The sequence below is a fragment of the Wickerhamomyces ciferrii genome, contig 00130 (assembly GCF_000313485.1).
Source record: "Wickerhamomyces ciferrii WGS project CAIF00000000 data, strain NRRL Y-1031 F-60-10, contig 00130, whole genome shotgun sequence".
In the NCBI taxonomy this organism is placed as follows: Eukaryota; Fungi; Ascomycota; class Saccharomycetes; order Phaffomycetales; family Wickerhamomycetaceae; genus Hansenula; species Hansenula ciferrii.
Genome location: NW_011887610.1, coordinates 22,325 through 43,649, shown reverse-complemented (window position 1 = coordinate 43,649; position 21,325 = coordinate 22,325). Strand labels below are relative to the sequence as shown.

The window sequence follows — 21,325 nt, the reverse complement described above, 5'->3', positions numbered from 1 at the left end:
AAATTATACATCAGTAAAAGGTGTTCAACTTTATAAAAGGATGGTTATATCCCTGAAATCGATATCTGGTTGATGTTTGGCTAATATTGGTTTTGGTGTTACTGGTTTAGATTTAGGTTGTACTGGTTGTTTTGTTTTGCTACCATGGAGAAGAATATTGAGATACAAGATCATTCATCAAATGAACAAACTTTCGTTCAACAAGATGGTATAATTGATAAATATCATAAGAAATATATCCCCAGATATAATGATTTCCTAAAAGGTCAACCTTTATTATGGTCAATAACTTTATGTTGTCTCCAAGCTTTCCTTTTATTAGGTTATGATCAAGGTGTTATGGCAAATGTTATAGGAAATCATTCTTTTAATTCATATTTCAACAATCCTGATGCAAATTTACAAGGTGATATAAGTGCTACATATGATTTAGGTTGTGTATTAGGTTCAATAATTGCTTATTTTGTTGGTGAACCTTTAGGACGTAGGAAAATGATTTTAATAGGTGCTACAATTATGATTATTGGTACTATATTCCTTGGAGCTGCTACAAATGTTGGAATTTTCATCACAGGAAGAGTTATTACCGGTGTTGGTAATGGTATGAATTCATCAACTGTCCCAATGTTACAAAGTGAATGTTCACCTGCTTTAAACAGAGGTATGCTTTTAACTCTTCAAGGAACTGTTACTATATTGGGTTTAGTTATTGCTTATTGGACAGGTTATGGTACAAGTTTCAATACATCAAGTTTCCAATGGAGATTCCCAGTTTCTTTTCAAGCTTTTTTCGCAATTTGTTTAGTTTTACAAGCTATTTGGTTACCTGAAAGTCCAAGATGGTTAATTGCACATAATAGATCCAAGGAAGGTCAACAATTAATTGCAGATTTAACTAATCAAGATTTTGATTCAAATGATGTTGAATTGAAAGTTTTGGATATTCAAATGGCTATTGAAGAAGAAAATAAAGATGGTCCTTTTAAATTTAAAGAATTTTTCGGAATGGGAAAAATTCAAAATTTTAGAAGAATTTGTTTGACAATCTTTTTAATGATTGTTCAACAATTTAGTTTCAGTAATGGATTAAATTATTACAATCCAATTATTTATAAAAACACCATGGGGTTTACAGAAAATATTTCCAATATATTAGGTGGTTGCACAGCCATAACTTATTTATTAGGTTCATTTATACCAGTTTTCGTAATGGATAGATTTGGAAGAAGAACACTACTACTATTTTCAGTTGCTGGTTTAAGTTTCTGCTTTATTATGGTATCTATACTATTATCTTTGGAAGGGAATAGAAATGCAGCATGTGGAGCTGTAGCATTTATTTTCCTCTTCCAAATATTTTACTCTATTGGATTGTTACCAGTCCCATGGTTTTATGGTTCAGAGATAAACATCACAAGATTAAGATCAAGAGCATGTGCTATAGCATCTGGATGGAATTGGTTAGCAGTTTATGCAATTGTTAAAATCACTCCAATTGCAATGGAAAATTTAGGTTGGAAATGTTTTATTATATTTGCTATATTGAATGCTTTTTTCATTCCAATAATTTATTTATTTTTCCCAGAAACTGCAAATCTTGAATTAGAAGATATTGATTTAATATTCTATAAAGGTGGTATAACAGGTGGTGTTTGGTCAACAAAGGGTAAAACTATTGAAAAAAATGCACATTTTAAGAAAGATGTTGAAGGTTTTAATGAAAAACCAAATGACGCATTTATTGAAGATGTTTCTTTGCAAAAATAATGTTTATAATGATTGAATTTAATAATTGTTTACAAATCAGCTGGTCTGATTTGATTGATATTCTTAATATCGAAATTGTAGTTATTTATTCAACTAATCTAGGCATACATATTGATAACTCAAATAAATGGTTCAATGAATTGGATATGAGACTGAATTGAGTATTCCATTCCTGGTAAATGTCGAATAATGAGATAAGTTTAACTTAACATTTATCTACTACATGAATTTTTTTAAAAATGACGTTATAATAATTAAAAAAATAAAGATATCCTTCTAGTTCATGTGGGTTAATTGATGGATTGATATTTAAAGTAAAATATTTGATGATAAGTTAATGCGAAATGAACTAAAGTTTTAAGCATCTCTGAATTGAAAAAGTATAATTGCTTCAAAAAAAAAAATGAAATTCACTTCAATTCCCAAAATAATGAAATCACATGAATTTTAACGTGATAATTCACTTATGTTATCCTCTATGAATATAACAGAATATATGTGAACATATGGTATTAAATGACACTTATCATAGTTTTCATGAGCTAATAATGTATCTTTGATTATCCTCTCAATAATTTCGATTTGGTCACTTTTCGGCAACATGAATACCTCAAGGTATTTTTCATGTTTAAATAGCACACGCTCAATTGAATTGTAAAAAACATCAAGTTCATTGATAGTTTTCAAGATACCCGGTTTAATTTTCTTTATTGTTTCTGATGATGATGCCCTTTTAGTTTTGGCCAGATGTTTTGAATTTTTAAACAACAGTGTTATATTCTCTATATTCTCTAAATCAACAAGAGGCTCAGCTGGGAAAATTGAATCTAGATACAGATCTATTCTATCTGAAACTATCTGTTCAATGAAATTTGTGCATTCTCCACTGAGATCTGTATCAAAACAATCTAAAATCATTGATGAAATCTCACTTTTCAATTCATCAACACGGAAAGTGGAAGGGTAAAACGATCTGCTGAAATCAACACCATCTGAATATGTAATAGCGTCATCTATTGAAAATTGTTAGTTGATCTGCAACACTGCAATAAAATTTTTTTAATTGGTGTCAATATTACCAATAAAACACCTAATATCTTCCTCTAATGATTTTACAATTTCAATATCATGGAAAACACCAACTTGTAAGAGCATCTTTAAAATATCTTGCAACAGTTAATAAGAACGACGTCAAGACTCTCAATAATTAATGGGACAAAAAAAAAAAGTAAATAATATTAAGCAAATGTAATTTTCCAAGTAATAATTGGTATAAATTGGTATATTTTTGAAGAATAATGTAAAGCAATTAATGAATTAGTTTTTTTTGAGATAATAAATTCTATCAGCCAGTATATATAGCTAATGATTTGATTGTGTTATGAACTTCAAAAATCAACAACCAAACTTGGACATTGTCTTGGGAAAATCAAAAGTTACACATTTATAAAGTAAAACCAAATGTTTTTTTGTTATGACACAAAAACCAAAAAATAAACCAAGGATATGATTACATAATAGAGACGCTACGTATGACTAATCACAATAACAAATTTTATATTAATTATTCTAAATTATTTACTTTGTGATTTTGGTTTATTCAATAAAGTCATGAGTGGTGTATACTGGTAAAGCTTTTGAAATACAAACCAAAATCTCGGTCTAAAGTCCATTTCCACTTTTTTAAAATCAGGAATCCCAGTTATGAATAAAGAAGTATCAATCGAACTGCAATGTTCTTCACTAGACATAATTTCAATTAGTGACTTGATGATTGATTTTGTATCAGCTTCACTTGAGAATCTTCTACTTAAGATATTAATCCGGAAAGGTAAAATCTTATGATAACCAGCAACGTACCCAAAATCATTGTAATACTCATCCATATTGAATGTTTTATATTTTCCAAAAGCTTCAGCCAATTTCTTATATGGGTGTTCTTTTCTTATTTGATTTGGTAAATTAATGTTTATCAAATCTTTTCTTTCATTTGAGGAATATGATTTGAAAAGTTGGCTCAAGTGAGTTAATTCCTCATGATAAACCTTAGTAGGGAATGTGCTATTAATCTGTTGAGAAATTCTGTCAGAAAAATATTGTTCAATGTCATGGTAAACAGAGTTTGGACCTTGCCATCTATCTCCATCATATACCCCGTTATAATGTTTATACACATATAACATGTCATCTGCTTCAACTTGGAAATTTTTACATAAATTATCAGCCTTCATTCTTCCAGCCTTTTTCAATGAAAGATCTATTTCTGAACCTTTATTTAACATCAATTCTTGATATCCATTTAATATAGAGACATCAATGTTTAAAGACTTAATGGAATCTCTCAATTTTGATTTTGGATTTGGAAGGATGTTATTCAAGAAAAACATAACCTTATCATATTTTGTAATCAATGTCCCTTCAAACTTATTTGGTTTAGCAAGCTCTTCAGGTTCCCATTCATCATAAGTTACATCTAAAAACTCATATTCATATTGTAAACTTTCCAAATGTCTCTCATAGATGGAATAAGAATCATATGGACGACTTTGGAAATCAGGACCATATTTCAAAAAGCAAGCATCATTTTGTTTCATTCTTTCTGTAGAGCTTAAAACAAGTAATAATTGTAAAGATGAAAACTGCTTATAGGCCACTGGAGCTAAATTCTCATAGAAACATTGATTAAGTGGAAGTAATTCATTATGAACACCACCTTTTTTCATAATCAACACCCAAATTTCCATTGGTAATGGTCCCAAATGTGATTTTTCAGTACAATCTGTAGTCCATATTGGAAGATCAAGGTTTGTTGAGCTGTAAGTGATTGATGAAGAAATATGACTCTTGGAATAATCTTTTGAGGCTTTATCTGAGAACGGCCACATAAAGACAGCTTTGACCATGTTGATGAGCTTGAGAATATAATAAATAACTGGGAAGAACATTGCTTGTGATCTCCAAAACAATATTAAGAGTGGTCTCACATAACCTAATCTGAAATTGTTATTGAAAAGCCATTTATTTATGGTATTGTCTTCATTATGATATAACCAGTTAAAAATCTTTGGATGGTTCTTGAAAAGGTAAGAAAAAGTGTAATGAAATATTAGTGAGAATATGTATTCTGAAATCATGACTGTATGAATGATAATAGAGTAGTATGATTGTTTTGATATCTAGCTTCAAATTTAAGTAGTTGGCAAGCTTTAGTAAAAGTGTTTCTGAATAATATGATACAATTGAAGTGTTTTAAAAAAAAGAAGAAGAGCAGGACTTGATACTCAATTTATAATATTCTTGAAAGAACTTTATGTCATTCCTAAATGAATTTGAGAATTGGATTTCCATATTTAAGCACTTATTTGAGTTTTTTATTATTCATTTGAGTTGTTCATGTTGCGTCATCTTCTAAAAGAAATCCGGGCCACTTAAAATGAGTTAATTGAAGAGACTAATGGTTTTGATGATTGTGAGTCAACGAGTTTCAAATATTGATTAATGATGGTCATTTTGGAGTAAAAACTTGTAAGTTAATGGAAAGATCTTTGATTTTTATTCAGGTTGATGTTATTGCATTGTGTCCCGTAACAAGTATTTGACTACGATTACATAATCAATATAAACAACTTATTTTTAATCTCAACAAACTTGACATTACTTTCTAAACAGCCACCAAAACATTCTCAGGCATCCATGGCTTATGAAGGGGCAGAATATCAATTGATAATGCTTCATCTCGCTAATTACTGCTAATATCCAGTTTATTCTCATTTTAAAGTCTCACCAAAACTTAATTTTTTGAGCTCTTTTTCATCGGTTTATACTTGATCATGATTTTGAAAATGAGTGCTTTATAGCACTTTTGGTTTGGTTGATTATTTGTTTTCTGTTCAAGATGGTTGGTAATGTTTTCTGTCTAGGGATAGATGTATATAAGTTGGATAAGGATCCTTCTTTTTCATAAGACTTATTTTATTTTAAATTCTTCAGTTTTATTAGATATAGATACCAAAGATTATCAAAGCTATAGAAGTACAACACCCAACATATAACATATAACAAATAACAAATATCAAATATGGTCCAAGGAAAACATATAAAGATCGCGTGTCAGGTCTGTATTAGAGGCCATAGAACCAAAACATGTAACCATTTATCCAGCATTAATTCAAATGATCCAGAATATGATGGCTTCAGAGGTTGTTTAGAAGTCATACCTAAAAAAGGACGAAGGAAATCAAGAATTCCAGATCACATTGGTGGATTTAAACCGGGTCAAGTAACATTAAATCCTAATAATGATAAATTTATCTTGGTTGATGCCAAATTAGTTCCAAAACTTAATGAATGGTGTCCAAATAGTAAAAATTTCAGATATGAATGTGCTTATCCTTGTTGCAAAAAGAAACCAACGGAGCTATACATTAACGAGGAATTTTCTAGTTTTTTAAGAGTTCCACAATATTGTGATCTTAAATCAATTGAAGATGCAAAAAGAATTGGTATACCTGTTAGTTATAAAGACTTACCAATTGATTTTTTGCATACGGATGTGAATTTCCATTCTATTGGTAAACTTTATCCAGATAAATCAGATTATCCAAATCAATCTATTGGTGAGGTTATCAATGCAAATCCACAATCAGTTAACATTCCAGTATTACCTCAAGAAGCTCAATCAAACAACAACACAGATCTATCAGAATCAATCAGTAACAATCCAGTCACTCCATCTTATAGTGAAAACTTGGATTATCAACACTCTAATTCTTCAACAACTACTTCATTAAACTCCAACTTCAATGGTGACACTAATCAATATTTTAATAAGGATCAAAATAATCATCAAAATAATATTTATCACAATAGAAATTACGTTGACAATTACATTAACGGTTACATCGATAATCATCACAATGATAATATTATAGATCATAATAATCAAAGCTTTGATGTGAATGGTTTAAACAATACTACTCATTATAATAATACAGCAGATGACAATCAACTTTCGGTACTAGGTACTTCAATTTCAACAAATTCGAGACCTCATCAACCATCATTTCAATCTAATCCAATTGTTCCAAGCACTTTTAATAATTCTACAACAACCACTCAGCAGTTGAACCTTGCTCATGGAGAGCCATGGAAGGATAATGATTTTGGAAGTGATGATGATGATGGAAGTGATGATGATGAAAGTGATGATGATGAAAGTGATGATGATGAAAGTGATGATAATGAAAGTGACAATAATGAAAGTGACGACATTGAAAGTGATGAATACAGTGAATTCAGCGAAGACCATGAAGAAATTGAAGAAGATAGTGATACAATCGTGGGTAGTGACGATGATGATACCATTATGGGTGATGATGATGCAGAAGAAGAAGAAGAAGATAAAGATAATGATGATTCTACTAACAATAGCCACGATGTTGACGATGACGAGGATGACGAAGAGGATGACGAAGAGGATGAAGAAGATATGCCAAAATTCTATATCAGTCAGGAACAACAGGTAAAATTAAATCTTGCTAGAAGATTCAGACAACTTTTGAGAATCAAATCAGCACTTCAAAACCCTTATTCAAATGATATTGATAATCTTGAATTTTCATCTATTTATGATGTCAATAAGGAAATTCGTATCGTTGAGGAAAAAATTGAAGTTTCAAAAGGGAAAAAAGGGAAATATCACCAATCTTTGAATAATGTCATATCAACAAGTAACACTTTACGTAACAATGTTCAAAATGGAAATGGGTTTGGGTCTTCTAGATATAGCTCTATGTTTGTTAGTCAACGTGAAAAATTGAAATATGTCAATTATAATTCAAATAGAGCACATCCATTGATTCCAACAAGTTCTTACGTCGATAATTATGATGATAATAGTGGAGATAGCTCTCCAAATCTCACGGATACAGATGATCCTTCATTTAATGTTGATGATTATATTGATAATGATGAAGATGATCTTTAAATATGTTTTGTTAATAATTAGTAATACATAAATTTTGTATTTTGATCTTAAATGATTGTAATTATCTACGACTTACAACATCAGACGTGTTGATTCTTTAGGATTTAAAACAATAAGTATATTTATGTTAGATAACTTATCAAAAGTTCGCGAATTGCATAGATTATGCATATGATAAGCTCTTATCAACAACAATAAACAGTACATAGTACATACTACATCAATTAATCAAATTGTAACACTATATCAAATTAATGATATACAACTTCAATTATATTCAACATTTGATCTCTTTGATTGTTATTCACATTGAGATGAGTTTTGGTTAATTTGTACCATGTATCTTTGAACAACTTCAATAACTTATAGATATCATGGATTTAAATTTTAATATATCAAAAATTATAAAAATCTTTATACTTGTTTTTAAGTTTTATTATTGGTTATATATGTAATTTTTTGGGTTTATAGTTGATTTTCTTGAAAGATTGAATAAAGAAATAAACAAAGACTGAAAACTGTACTATAGTATAACTGAATAACTAATATACAACAGAACGATATGTGAATTTCTTAGTTCATAAGCTTTTATATCATTTGATCCACTTCAACAATGATAATCAAGACCAATTGATAGCTTTTTTTTGGATTTTTATTGTATTTTTTAATGATTGACTTTTTTTGGGTTTTTTTGGTGAGCTTCAAAACTCAAAACAGAAACAATAGGGTGAAGGGAAATATATCAGGGTATAGTTAATAAACAGCAGTAAAAAAGGAAACAACTAGTAGATGAAGCGATATGTGATTTAATAATAGTGAATAAACCAAATTGGAATGGTGAAAGTTGCATGAACTAGCTGTGATCAATTGTTATTAAATTTGGAACGATTTTGAATAGCATTAATAATAAATTTTCTAGCAATATGATTCATTTCTGATTTTTTTTGTTTAATGTATTGAGATTTATTCAACATTTGTGGATTGAATTTATAATCTTTAAATTTGAATATTTCATAATGAATAGTTGATCTAATTGAATAATGAAATTGATGTTCAAAAAGTTCGATTTTTTCATAACTAATAATGATGTTACAATGACATTTATGATCTTTGAAGATTGCATTGACATTAGGTTGTTTAATAACTGTACGTTTCAGTTTATAACCATTTCCTTTGATAGTTTGACGATCTTCTGAAACAGATTTAACCAATTTATCAGTCCTAATAACTCTTTTCAATTCAGTTTGATAAGTTGAATCCACATTAGATTTTTTGAAAATTTTGCAATGTTTATCAAATTTAGTTATTGGACTAATTCTAAAACTTTGATCATAAGTTCTTGTTTCCACAATTTTACCATTAGAACTAGTTTTACCTTCACCATTTGAATTTTTTGGTTTAGAATGATCTTTTGAACTGTACTGTTTAACCATATTTGATCCCTGATATATCCCCATTTTGCTTTAGTTTGAAACTGAAGAGTTTAAAAACCTACTTCAATATAGTGGCAAAAAGGGAATTTCTGACTCTTATATAGATATGATGCTATGACTCTTATACCTTATCTAAACAAACAAAACTGTGGATTGATTTAAATTGTACATTTCCTATTTGGGTAATTACATATATGTTTTTCTTGGAAGGCCTAGACTTTCGAATAGTCTCTAGGTCAATTTGAAAAATGGTCCTAGGGCTCATAAATAAAGACTAACAAGTTACCTGCTATTGAAAGATAGGGAATAACTAATAACAGAAAGATATGAAGTCTTATATTAATCAATATTAAGGAGAATATTTTGTGGATTCTATAGAACATGGACATTGGATAACCATTTGATTAAAGTATTAGAACTATCCAAAAGCACACAGTGCTTGTTGAGAACAATCAAATGTAACCATATGTTTAGGTTCTAAAATATGAGCTAAAATTGTTCTTGTTGTACACGTACTGGTAGCTATATTGTTCAGTGTTTTACCAATTCACAGATGATATGAACTTTGTTTAAGCACTGATACAGAACAAGAAGCTAGCCACTAAATACTATACTTAAACAACGCTCTAATAAATATAGAGTCAACCTCAGTCAAGTCATCTTCTGATCAATTACTTTTTGTTGTTATCAATGATATCGTACCTATATCAAATAAAAAGAAAGATCCACTTTACTATGAAGATCAAGTATCGACTTCTGCATATAGGTAGAGAATCGAGATCATTTTAATAAAATCCAGGGTTCACTTTTCTTTGATATAGAAGTTAGAAGTTAGGATTTAAGGCCATCAATGTAGTTTTGTATGAGCGCCATGAGCCACTATTTTATTACGCGTTGATTGAATCTAAACTTTTCTTGACACCGATATGTCATTAAATACCCAGATCTTGAAATTTTGAGCCCGTTTTATGTTTTTGAGATTCATGGCATAAGTAATCAAACTCATCAACCGATACATAAAGTACTTGACTCTTTGACCCTTGAATTGTTATAACTTGTTTATCATGGGATGTTTTTGTTTTCAACAAGTTCTGAAGATCTACACGTTAAACTAAAAACGCACGACGCGTTGAAATTGAAATACAACCAAATAAAAAAGCATGAAAACATGGAAACATAAGCATCAAAACAACCAGGATTACAATTTATTAGAGAAATTAGAATCCATCATGGCCATTGGTAACTTGGTACACAAGATAGGTACTAAGCTTGTACTATAACATGTGATTGATAATCAATAGTTGTTTGATTTTCGATAGCCTTTGTTGATCATCTTATCAATACTCCAATAATCAATTCCCCAAACTTACAAAAACCTATGTCTAATCTCAATCAAACTACAACTGTCTACCAAAAGTAACCAAACTGTCCAAATCTGGAACCAATTTAATGGATTTTAATGGAGTGAGATTGAACTTTTGACTGCCTTTAGTGCTTAATAATCGGATTGATATTGTCTTTTCAGGAACTTATCGTAAACTTTTTGACTGTTGCATTTTTAAAGCATAACATATGCGATTAGTTACATAAGATAAACATGATAAACACGGGTTTTGAAGAGGATAGATGATAATCACGGTCTATTTTTGTTTTTGTTTTTGGTTGTTGTGAGTTATTTTTGTACTTCAGATCTTTATTATTGAATAGTACGAGATTTAGATACCGTGATGAGTTTGTTTATAAACGGTTGAATATCCTTTGTTATTGTTTATCTTATGACCATAAGGTATACCAAGGTATACCAAGGTATACCAAGGAACACCACACATCATGAGAATATCACCAAAACAATTAAGAACTGGGTTCATCCTACTGGTGACTATAACAATCACTTCAGTATTAATGTTTCATCATTATGATGATGTTTCTGAAATTACTCAAGGTTTGAATAATACTTGGAAAGATACAAATTTTACTTCAATAACTTCAAATTTGAAAATACCTAGTTCTAAAGAATTCAATGATCATCTTGAAGTTGTAGTAACTTCTGATAAACCTGAACCACAAATTAAAATTTCAAATAAACATGAATTATTCACCACTGTTTATGATATTATAAATCAACATGACCCAAAATTACCACATTTTAATAAATTCAAATCTGGTTCTAGGATACCAACATTAAGAGCTAATAAAGATAAACCAATATTCACAAAAGAGTTCTTATCACAATTCATCACAATAGATGATGATCAAATTCAACATATGCAAACATTACATTCTTCAATAATTACACAATTTGGGAACTTATCAACAACAAAAGAAGTATACAAAGGAACAGGTATTGTATATGTTGGTGGTGGTAGATTTAATTGGTTTGCACTTATGTCAATTAAAACTTTAAGAAATTTAGGCTCTCAATTACCTATTGAAGTCCTTATACCAAATATGGGAGATTATGAAGAAGAATTTTGTACAAAGACCTTACCTTCATTAAATGCCGAATGTAATTATTTACCAGATTTATTAGGTGAAGATTTAATAAATTATTTTAAAATTGGTGGATATCAATATAAATCATTAGCTATCTTGACATCAAGTTTTGAAAATATGCTTTTATTAGATGCTGATAATTTACCAATTAGTATACCTGATAGACTTTTCGATTCTGATGTTTTCCATGAGAAAGGTTTGGTATCATGGCCAGATTTTTGGAGAAGATCAACATCACCAAATTTTTATGAAATTGCAGGTTTAAAAATTCAAAACCTAACAAAATCTGGTAACCCTGTTAATGAAGAAACTTCATTACATCAATTACAAAACACTTTAACAGATCCAACTTCAGAATCAGGTCAATTATTAATAAACAAAACTCAACATTTCCAAACAATGTTATTATCATTATACTACAACATTTTCGGTCCACAATATTTTTATCCATTATTATCACAAGGTGCCGTTGGAGAAGGTGATAAAGAAACATTTGTTGCTGCTGCCCTAGCATCACAATTATCATATCATCAAGTGGGGAGATCTGTTCATGCCATAGGTCGTCATAAAAAAGATGGTCATTTTGTAGGAGTAGCAATGGGTCAATTTGATCCAGAGCAAGATTATGCAAATCATTTAAATGGGAAAGAACTAAAAGGTCCTAAAATGATGTTTGTTCATGCAAATTATTTTAAATTACATCCAGAGATTTTGAGAAGGCAAAATGCATTATTTGAAGGTTCTCAAAGGATAAGAATGTTTGGTCCAATGAAGGGGTTTACTGGGTATGATTTTGAATTGTTTCAATTTAAAAATATGGAGTTTTTGATTTGTGAATTTGGGGTAAAGATGAATACTTTTAAGAATGAAAATATTACACAAATTTGTGATGAATTGGGTGATCATATTCAATTTTTGGAAAGAACTCAGGCATGATTTATGGTATTATAATTTATGAGTAATGCATACTATATTTAGCTATCCTAATACAATTGCTAATGATATTTATATTAAGTTTAATTAAAAATTATAAATTTTTGTAAATTTGGTTATATTCTTTCGGAAATTCACGGTCTCGCTTACATAAGTTTTTCTATTTTTTAAGAAAAAAAGCTTTTCCTTGGTTTTCATTGTGTGTAAAACATAACCGTTTTGAAAATCTTGAATAAGTAAACAAATCAGATAAGATACCAGATCTAAGATCAAAAGGCCAAGGAATCAGAGAAGGATGTTAAGACAGGCTCTTCATACTTTCAAGAGACTCTCTCGTCGGAAAGAGATTGTTATCATAACTACAGTGCTGCTTTTCATTGTTTTGATTACAAGTTATATTTCATTTGATAAAGAATTAGCAACTTCTATAAAAGAAAAATTACCAGAACATATAGATAAATTAAAAGAAAATTTACCTGAAATACCAGATTTACCAGATTTACCTGAATTACCTGATTGGCCTGAAGTTTCTATACCCAAATTCTTGGGTGGTACTGAAGATTTTAAAAATCCTCAAGATTTTTACAAGACTGTTTTCAAAATTATAAATGAATCAAATCCTAATGTTCCAAAATTAGATAAATTTAAATCAGATGAAAGATTACCAAATATAAGATTTGATGAAGAAACTGATATTGAATATACCAAAGAATACTTATCAAAATTTTTAGATATATCAGAAGAACAAATCAATAAATTAAAAGGCAGTCATTCCCAAGTTATTTCAAAATTTCCTTCAAACATACCAAAAGATTTTTATGGTAAACAACAAAATGGTATAATTTATGTTGGTGGTGGTAAATTTAATTGGCTAGCAATGTTATCCCTGAAAACCCTAAGAAATTTAGGTTCAAGATTACCAGTGGAAATTCTTATACCAACTTTAGAAGATTATGAACCAAATTTATGTGAACATGAATTCCCCAAATTAAATGCTAAATGTCTTGTATTACCAGATATTTTAGGTCAAGAAGTTAATTCAATGATTAAAATCCAAGGATATCAATATAAATCATTAGCAATCTTAGTATCTTCATTCCAAAATGTCTTATTATTAGATGCTGATAACATACCAGTTTCAATACCAGATCAAATATTCCATTCAAACCCCTTCCAAGAATCTGGATTAATAATATGGCCAGATTTTTGGAGAAGAACAACATCACCAGATTATTATACCATAGCAAATATAAATATAACTTCCAAGAGAATTAAAACAGGTGTTACAGAATCAGAAAAATCTCAAACTGGGATCCCATTACATCATTTAGAAAATAGCATACCAGATCCAACATCAGAATCTGGTCAATTAATTATAAACAAAACACAACATTTCCAAACAATGTTATTATCATTATATTATAACGTTTATGGTCCAGATTATTATTATCCTTTATTTTCTCAGGGGGCAATGGGTGAAGGTGATAAAGAAACTTTCCTTGCCGCAGCAGTGGCACTTGATGAACCTTTGTATCAAATGAATCAATCTCTTGTGGCATTAGGGAGATTTGATTCAAAGGGTGATTTCCATGGTTGTTCAATGGGTCAATTTGATCCAATACAAGATTATAATAAGAACAAGGGGAATGATGATACAGATCCAAGGATTTTATTTATTCATGCAAATTTCCCTAAGTTGGATCCTGTTTTAATTCAAGAAGAAAAAAAATTATTTGATGGTGATGAAAGGATTAGAATTTTTGGTCCTGGTTTAACCGATAGGATTGGTTATGATTTTGAATTTACTCAATGGTTAAATATGAAAATTTTATTATGTGAACAAAATTTAGAATTTAAATTGTTTGAAGGTAAGAATAGACATGAGATATGTAGAGAATTAGATGTTCATTTAGAATTTTTAGATAAAACTATTGATCAAACTACAAATGGAAGAACTTTACCAAAGGTATGATAATAGTTGTATAATATAGTGATGATCAACATGCATTTTAATTTTATAGATATATATAGTACAGTTTTAATTTATTAATAGATATTATTATTTTGTAAGTGGTGTGTTCTGACATCAAGCCTCTAATTCACCAATTCTTGCATTATCTTTAGCATCTATAATCATTCTTTCTTCATTATTTAATTCATTAATTTCAGCTTCTTCTTCAGCTGATAATTTATTAAAATCCGGTGGGATTTCATTCATTTGAACACTTGGTGCACCATTTAAATATCTTAATTCTTCCAAAATTTTAATACGAACATTTTCTAAATATTTTCTTGAATTTTTATTATCTAATTTATCACCTAAATTTGGATGTAATGAACAATCTGGATTGAAAAAATTTCTAAATGGTAAAACATCTGGTAATTTAGAATCTAATGTAACATCTGTTAAGATACTTGTTTCATAACACCATAATCTTGATACATTTCTTGGAGTATAACCACCTCCACCTAATACTAATAATGGTAATCCAAAACTCTTGATAAATTTAACACATTCACCATGTGCTTTTATATTCAAGTTAAAACATCCTAATCTATCACCACCAAGAGAATCAGCACCACATTGTTGTACAATAACTGTTGGCTTGAAATTTGTTATCAGTGGGTCCATAACTGATTTGAAAAGCCGTATATAAGATTCATCATCAATCCCATCATTTAATGGTACATTTATAGCATAATGTTTCCCTCTACCAACACCAGTTTCATCAACATTACCAGTTCCAGGGAAAAATAATCCATTATATTTATGGAAACTAACAGTCATAACACGATCTGTTGTATAAAAAGCTTCTTGAACACCATCACCATGATGTAAATCAATATCTATATATAATACTCTTGGATGATATCTTAATAAATCCAATATAGATAAAACAATATCATTAACATAACAAAATCCACTTGGTTCTGATTTTTTAGCATGATGTAATCCACCAGACCAATTAATTGCAATATCTGATGCTCCACTAATTAATTTTTGGGTAGCGTCTAATGAAGCACCTGTATAAATGGAACTATAATCATAAAACCCATCAAATACAGGACAATCATCACCAATATTGAATTCTTTTAATAAATTTGAATATTTTGATACATTATCAGGTGTAACTTTTTGTAAAAAATCAATATAATCTTCTGAATGAAATTCTAATAATTCATCTTTACTAGCAGCTTTGGGTATATATAAATCCATTTTTTCATATAATTTATAACCAATAACTAAATGATCCGTAAGCATTAATCTAAATGGTTTCATTGGATGTTTTACACCATAATGATATTCAGAAACTTTTGGATTATAATGATATGATACATTTGGTGAATATATGCTATTTGCCTGATAAACGGGCGTTTTTTCTTGGGTTTTCCTATCTTGAAACAATGTCTCCTCACTCATATTATCATTTCTATGTGATATTATTCCTCTAATCTCTTCTATATTGTATTTAATGTTACCAAATTGATGGTTAATTTGATTATAAATTTGGTTTTAATTTTGGTCTTTTTTTGTTGTTTACAAAAATTTATGAATGAAGTCGGAATTTAAAAGTGAAGTCATGTGATAGAAATGACCGGAATTGGATTCCTTAACTATGGGAAATTGGATTTAAAAGGGAATTGTGGGTTTTAAAAAGGGTATAAATTTGGTTTAAAGTGATTTATATATCAATTAAGATGGTTTATTTATGAATATGTTGTTAAATCACCCAGTTTATAGCTTTTTTCTCTTGAAAACTCTACTTTCAATCAAATCCTCTGTCAAAATCCACCGTGCAAGTCTGAAATATCCCGCGAATTCAGTTCAACAAAATCAATATCAGTGGCAATTTGAATCAAATAACTACCAGAATCAATAGATTTCAACAGATTCAATATCATACAAATCAAGATCAATTGAACCATTTTAAATCATGTCAGGAGCAGCTGGTTTTGATAGACACATCACCATTTTCTCACCAGAAGGTAGACTTTATCAAGTTGAATATGCTTTTAAAGCTATAAATTCTACAAATATTAATGCAATTGGTATTACAGGTAAAGATTCAGTGGTAATTATATCACAAAAAAAAGTTCCTGATAAATTATTAGATCCAAAAACAGTATCATATATTTTCCAAATAACTCCATCAATTGGTCTTGTTGCAATTGGTTCAATTGCTGATGCAAGATCTCAAGCATTAAGAGCAAGAGCTGAAGCTGCAGAATTTAATTATAAAAATGGTTATCAAATCCCTGTTGATGCTTTATCTAAAAGAATGGCTAATTTATCTCAAATATATACACAAAGAGCTTATATGAGACCTTTAGGTGTTTCATTAACTTTTATTTCTGTTGATGATGAATTTGGTCCTTTATTATATAAAACTGATCCTGCTGGTTATTATGTTGGTTCCAAGGCAAATGCTGTAGGACCAAAACAACAAGAATTAACAACTGCATTAGAGAAAAAATATAAAAAAAAAGAATATTTATCAGGTGATTGGAAAGAAATTGTTGAAGCTGGTATTATTACATTTTCAAATACTTTAAATACAGAATTTAGAAAAAATGATATTGAAATTGGTGTTGCAATTAAAGATAAATTCTTCACTTTAACACCTGAAGAAATTGATGAACGTTTAGTTTCAATTGCAGAACAAGATTAATCTCATGTCCCCTGTGCCTCTCTCTACTACATTATATAAGTACAGAAATAAATGTATATTAGAATTTACTCCTAATGTAACAATATTACAAATTAATTATAAATGAAGTTTGATGACTTTTAATACCACCTTTCTTTCTAACATAATCTTCCGGATGAATTCTTTTAATATGTTGTTGTTTATGAGTTGAAGATTTTGGACCTCTAAAAATTCTTTGACAATGTTCACAAATTTCTTCTAAACCATCATCTGCAGTGGTAAAACCAGCATTATGTGGGATTCTTCTACCACCTGGAGTTGTTGGACGACTTGAATTACGACTTGAATTGGTTGAAGTTGCAGTATAAGGTAAATGAGGTGGGGGTGAAGATATTGGAGTTGATGATATTGTTGATGATAATTTTTGGGATAATTCAGGGAATCTTAAATTTGTTATATCTTGATTTGAATAATTATAATTAAAAGCTCTTGTTGCAATAGGTGTTGAAATTGATGATTTAGATGGGATTGGTGATGATAATGATGATAATCTTGAGGAAGAATTTTGAAAATGTTGATTTTGTAAATTTTTTTTATATTGTAAAGATTTTGTTTGTTGTTGTAATGTTGTTGATTGAATTCCCTGTGGTTGTTGTAATGAAGATTGAACTTTTGGAATTTGAACTTGTTGATGAGGTTGAATTTGTTGATAAATTGGTACTTTTGGGATTGGAACATTTAAACCATATAATATACCATTTTTTTGAATTGTTAAAGCAGCTTCCGAAGAAGTCAACATTGAATTTCTTATAGCATCATCATTAAAATGTTTAACCAACGTTGCTTTTGGTTTATCAGTGAATATAGAATCTAATTCTAATAAATCATGTTGTGGTTTTAAATTTGATTCAATTTTGGGTATTTTACATTTTTTAGAATCTAATGGATATGATATTGTTCTCTTAAGATTTGATTCTGAGTTTTCTTGTTCTAATGTTTGCCGTATTGAAGGAACTTTATCAATAGCATCACAAAGTGTTAACACTTCAAGAGTTCTATAATATGACATCTTGTATTCTTTTGAGAACTTATAATGGGACAAAAACAAGTATAGTCCGTATCCGTAAAACTTTGGATCAACTCGACCCTCTGACTCGATGAAATTCTAGTTGAAATGATATATAGCTATGCTTCGATACTCAACTGAACTTAACAATCAGTTTTCAATCACTTGATATTAATTTGACACTTTTATAATCTTAATATTAACTTCCCAGCCTAAATTTTGTTAAGTACCAATTAAAAAAAAATTAAAAATTACATACAAATTTTTTTATGAGCCAAAAAGAGAAAAAAGTAAAAAAAAAAAGTCAAGATTCGTTACGGGACACAATGATATAAAGTGAATTTTTAAATTTATTTAAGAATTTATGAATTTATATACTTTTGAATCTAATTTTATTATTTTATAATGGTTAGGATGTATAGCTAATATTCCAGTATATGTTACTGGTTTTTTTCCTGCTTAAAAAACATATGGAATGAACAAATATGGACATTCTTTAGTATAACGTTCCCAATCTTCACCATACTTCTTTTCACATTTTCTTTGATCTCTTAAAGCTCTATGAACCAAGACAACAAAGAAGAAAATTGGGAAGAACCAAGGGAATGGAGAATTGAAACCACATGCTAACCCCCAAATTAAAGCTTGAGTCCAATCAGCTGTATAATGAATTTTTCTTGCTAATTTATACCAACCATCAATTAATAAATGTGAACCTGCTTTAGTTGTAAAATATTTTGGATTTGTCAAGACTTGTCTTGGTAAGAATGGGAAAGTTTTTCTAACTGATGTATCACCTGATAAGAATTTTCTAAAATAATTTTTTTGTGCATTTGCAGTATCAAAGAAATAATAAGCAATTAAATAAACACCAACTAATGAATAATTGTATAATGATGACCATTGATATTCACTTGGATCATGATAAATTAAATATAATGTACAATGACAATAAGTGAATGGAACACCTGCAATATTCCAAAAAATTAACATGAAGCCAAATTTTTCATAAGCCATATCCCAAGTTGGAACAATTAATTCTTCACCTTTAGAACATGCATTAGCATATAACCAATGAGCTAATAAGATAGTAGCTAATTGAGGTGATAAAAACCCATATTCTTCATATTGTTTTAAAGAAGCGGCAAATGTTAAAAAGAATAAGATATACCATGGTAATCTAACTTCAAAAAACATTTTTAAATCCAAAATACCAACTCTTGGATTTAATGGAGCACCAAGAAAGAAATCATAGATATGATTACCAGTCATACGATGATAATCATGAGAAATGAACAGAGTATAAATGTATAAAGCAATGGAAAAGACAAAACCAACAATGATGGCGGCTGTCATGATTTCACCAAATAATTCAATAATGGTGTATAATGGGAAAATACCAGTGAAATGTAAAACTAATGAAACAACAATACTTGTATAGAAGGACCACATTGAATTACAAAAATATGGTAATTGCTTATTTTTCAAATGAGTTAATGGTTGACCTTTTGTATAAACACCTGGTAAAGTATAATAGAAAGTAACTTGAACAATAATAAAAGTTAAGAAAATTCTCCAAGCTCTAAATGAAGGAACACCATGATCTAAGAAAATTTGATATAATTGTTGGATAAAATCACCATAAGTTTGATTTTTAGTTGGTAAAGCTGGAGCACCATTATAAAATTCAGCACTAATCCACATATACCACATTAACAATGGGAATCCAATAACCATTCCCAAAACACCAGGAACACCACCAAATTCATATTCGATTTCTTCTGGTTTCAAGTATCTCCCTTGTGGGAGTCCTGATTCTTTAGTCTTAGCAGCCATTGACAACTATTAATCCTTGAGCTTGTAGTCAATTGGATCTAAAAAGGTAAACAAATAGATCAAATGGTGATTTCTTCGAGGAATTTATAAAAAAACAAAGACGCGGTTCACACAACATTTGGATTCAAAAGAGGTTCCAACTTCGTAATTGAGTAACTATAGTACTAATACTTTAAACGAATCATTTTAAACGACTGTTATCCGTTTATTTAAGTAATTGTGCATTGAAAATTTGTGAGTTCTATTTTATTATTTGAGCCTATTTAATTGTACATAGCTCTTGTATTCAATTACGAACTGTTGATTTAATTGGTATTTGGTTCAAATCTCGTTTAGTTCGGAATCTAGTAAAAAAAGAATCCGATTCCGAAAGCCGGGTAAAAAGTCAAAAATTTAACAAAAAATAAAGCGCGACCCCGGTCAGGATTGAACTGACGATCTTGCGATAACCTGTTGAAAGCCGATAGCTTTTTTAACAGTCGCACGCCTTAACCAACTTGGCCACGGAGTCTTAACTTGGAAATTTTGAGTCGCTTGAAAGGCCGGGAAATACTATAGTGCTTACATAATCAAAAATTGCAATTATGCAAGTAAATCAAGTTATTTATGTTATTATTTGGGGTTTGGGATTAAAATATTGAGTTAACTGTATTATTTATCTTGTGCACTACTTGGAACTCAATATTTGGAGCAATTGTGTGTCATTTAATCACTACATTAACGATACAAGATCCACGTGTAGTTCAACCCGAAGACGTACTCCAACACAAGCTACGGAAAAAAACCCAATTCAGACGTATTTCTAAACAATTATCTGCTGATATATCTTTATTTCTGTATTAGATATAATAATCGTGTATTATTTAGTTTTTGTGTGTTATATGGGGAGTTATATAATAAGGGTCTTTGAGTGAAAACCATGAACATGATTGAAGGCACAGCATAAGTTATGCTCATGATCATGATTACTGGTTTAATTCACCAAATCAAAAGCTACTACACCTATATTTTGTGAAATTCCTTTATCCATATTGCTTCGTGTAAGCATGAAGCATCAGTATGTCAAAACTAAACAACAATTGTTGATTATATCTATCCTTCTGTGTACCGTCAATATTGGTCATGACTCGGTCATATATAAACAACCACCAGCTCAAACTCT

General features: G+C 29.5%; 11 protein-coding genes across 11 annotated transcripts; 5 read left to right on the top strand and 6 right to left on the bottom strand.

The window, feature by feature from the left end:
• Window positions 1-144: 144 nt before the first annotated feature.
• BN7_4053 (sugar porter family MFS transporter) lies at window positions 145-1,767 on the top strand (the record flags this gene model as incomplete). Its single annotated transcript, XM_011275347.1, has 1 exon — window positions 145-1,767. One exon carries the CDS (start codon window positions 145-147, stop codon window positions 1,765-1,767), a length of 1,623 nt encoding a protein of 540 aa, XP_011273649.1.
• Window positions 1,768-2,214: 447 nt separating this feature from the next.
• Window positions 2,215-2,922, bottom strand: BN7_4052 (uncharacterized protein; the record flags this gene model as incomplete). The annotated part of the gene is made up of 2 exons (XM_011275346.1): window positions 2,215-2,759; window positions 2,847-2,922. The coding sequence occupies 2 exons, from the start codon at window positions 2,920-2,922 to the stop codon at window positions 2,215-2,217; spliced, it is 621 nt and encodes a 206-aa protein (XP_011273648.1).
• A 419-nt stretch (window positions 2,923-3,341) lies between these two features.
• BN7_4051 (uncharacterized protein) lies at window positions 3,342-4,670 on the bottom strand (the record flags this gene model as incomplete). The annotated part of the gene is made up of 1 exon (XM_011275345.1): window positions 3,342-4,670. One exon carries the CDS (start codon window positions 4,668-4,670, stop codon window positions 3,342-3,344), a length of 1,329 nt encoding a protein of 442 aa, XP_011273647.1.
• A 1,175-nt stretch (window positions 4,671-5,845) lies between these two features.
• BN7_4050 (Halomucin) lies at window positions 5,846-7,753 on the top strand (the record flags this gene model as incomplete). The annotated part of the gene is made up of 1 exon (XM_011275344.1): window positions 5,846-7,753. The coding sequence occupies one exon, from the start codon at window positions 5,846-5,848 to the stop codon at window positions 7,751-7,753; it is 1,908 nt and encodes a 635-aa protein (XP_011273646.1).
• Window positions 7,754-8,616: 863 nt separating this feature from the next.
• Window positions 8,617-9,186, bottom strand: BN7_4049 (uncharacterized protein; the record flags this gene model as incomplete). Its single annotated transcript, XM_011275343.1, has 1 exon — window positions 8,617-9,186. One exon carries the CDS (start codon window positions 9,184-9,186, stop codon window positions 8,617-8,619), a length of 570 nt encoding a protein of 189 aa, XP_011273645.1.
• Window positions 9,187-11,016: 1,830 nt separating this feature from the next.
• BN7_4048 (alpha-mannosyltransferase) lies at window positions 11,017-12,615 on the top strand (the record flags this gene model as incomplete). The annotated part of the gene is made up of 1 exon (XM_011275342.1): window positions 11,017-12,615. The coding sequence occupies one exon, from the start codon at window positions 11,017-11,019 to the stop codon at window positions 12,613-12,615; it is 1,599 nt and encodes a 532-aa protein (XP_011273644.1).
• Window positions 12,616-12,907: 292 nt separating this feature from the next.
• On the top strand, window positions 12,908-14,584 carry BN7_4047 (alpha-mannosyltransferase; the record flags this gene model as incomplete). Its single annotated transcript, XM_011275341.1, has 1 exon — window positions 12,908-14,584. One exon carries the CDS (start codon window positions 12,908-12,910, stop codon window positions 14,582-14,584), a length of 1,677 nt encoding a protein of 558 aa, XP_011273643.1.
• A 114-nt stretch (window positions 14,585-14,698) lies between these two features.
• HOS2 (histone deacetylase HOS2) lies at window positions 14,699-16,033 on the bottom strand (the record flags this gene model as incomplete). The annotated part of the gene is made up of 1 exon (XM_011275340.1): window positions 14,699-16,033. One exon carries the CDS (start codon window positions 16,031-16,033, stop codon window positions 14,699-14,701), a length of 1,335 nt encoding a protein of 444 aa, XP_011273642.1.
• A 514-nt stretch (window positions 16,034-16,547) lies between these two features.
• On the top strand, window positions 16,548-17,282 carry SCL1 (proteasome core particle subunit alpha 1; the record flags this gene model as incomplete). The annotated part of the gene is made up of 1 exon (XM_011275339.1): window positions 16,548-17,282. The coding sequence occupies one exon, from the start codon at window positions 16,548-16,550 to the stop codon at window positions 17,280-17,282; it is 735 nt and encodes a 244-aa protein (XP_011273641.1).
• An 85-nt stretch (window positions 17,283-17,367) lies between these two features.
• BN7_4044 (uncharacterized protein) lies at window positions 17,368-18,330 on the bottom strand (the record flags this gene model as incomplete). The annotated part of the gene is made up of 1 exon (XM_011275338.1): window positions 17,368-18,330. One exon carries the CDS (start codon window positions 18,328-18,330, stop codon window positions 17,368-17,370), a length of 963 nt encoding a protein of 320 aa, XP_011273640.1.
• Window positions 18,331-18,786: 456 nt separating this feature from the next.
• Window positions 18,787-20,163, bottom strand: ERG4 (delta(24(24(1)))-sterol reductase; the record flags this gene model as incomplete). Its single annotated transcript, XM_011275337.1, has 1 exon — window positions 18,787-20,163. One exon carries the CDS (start codon window positions 20,161-20,163, stop codon window positions 18,787-18,789), a length of 1,377 nt encoding a protein of 458 aa, XP_011273639.1.
• Between the last annotated feature and the right edge of the window lie 1,162 nt (window positions 20,164-21,325).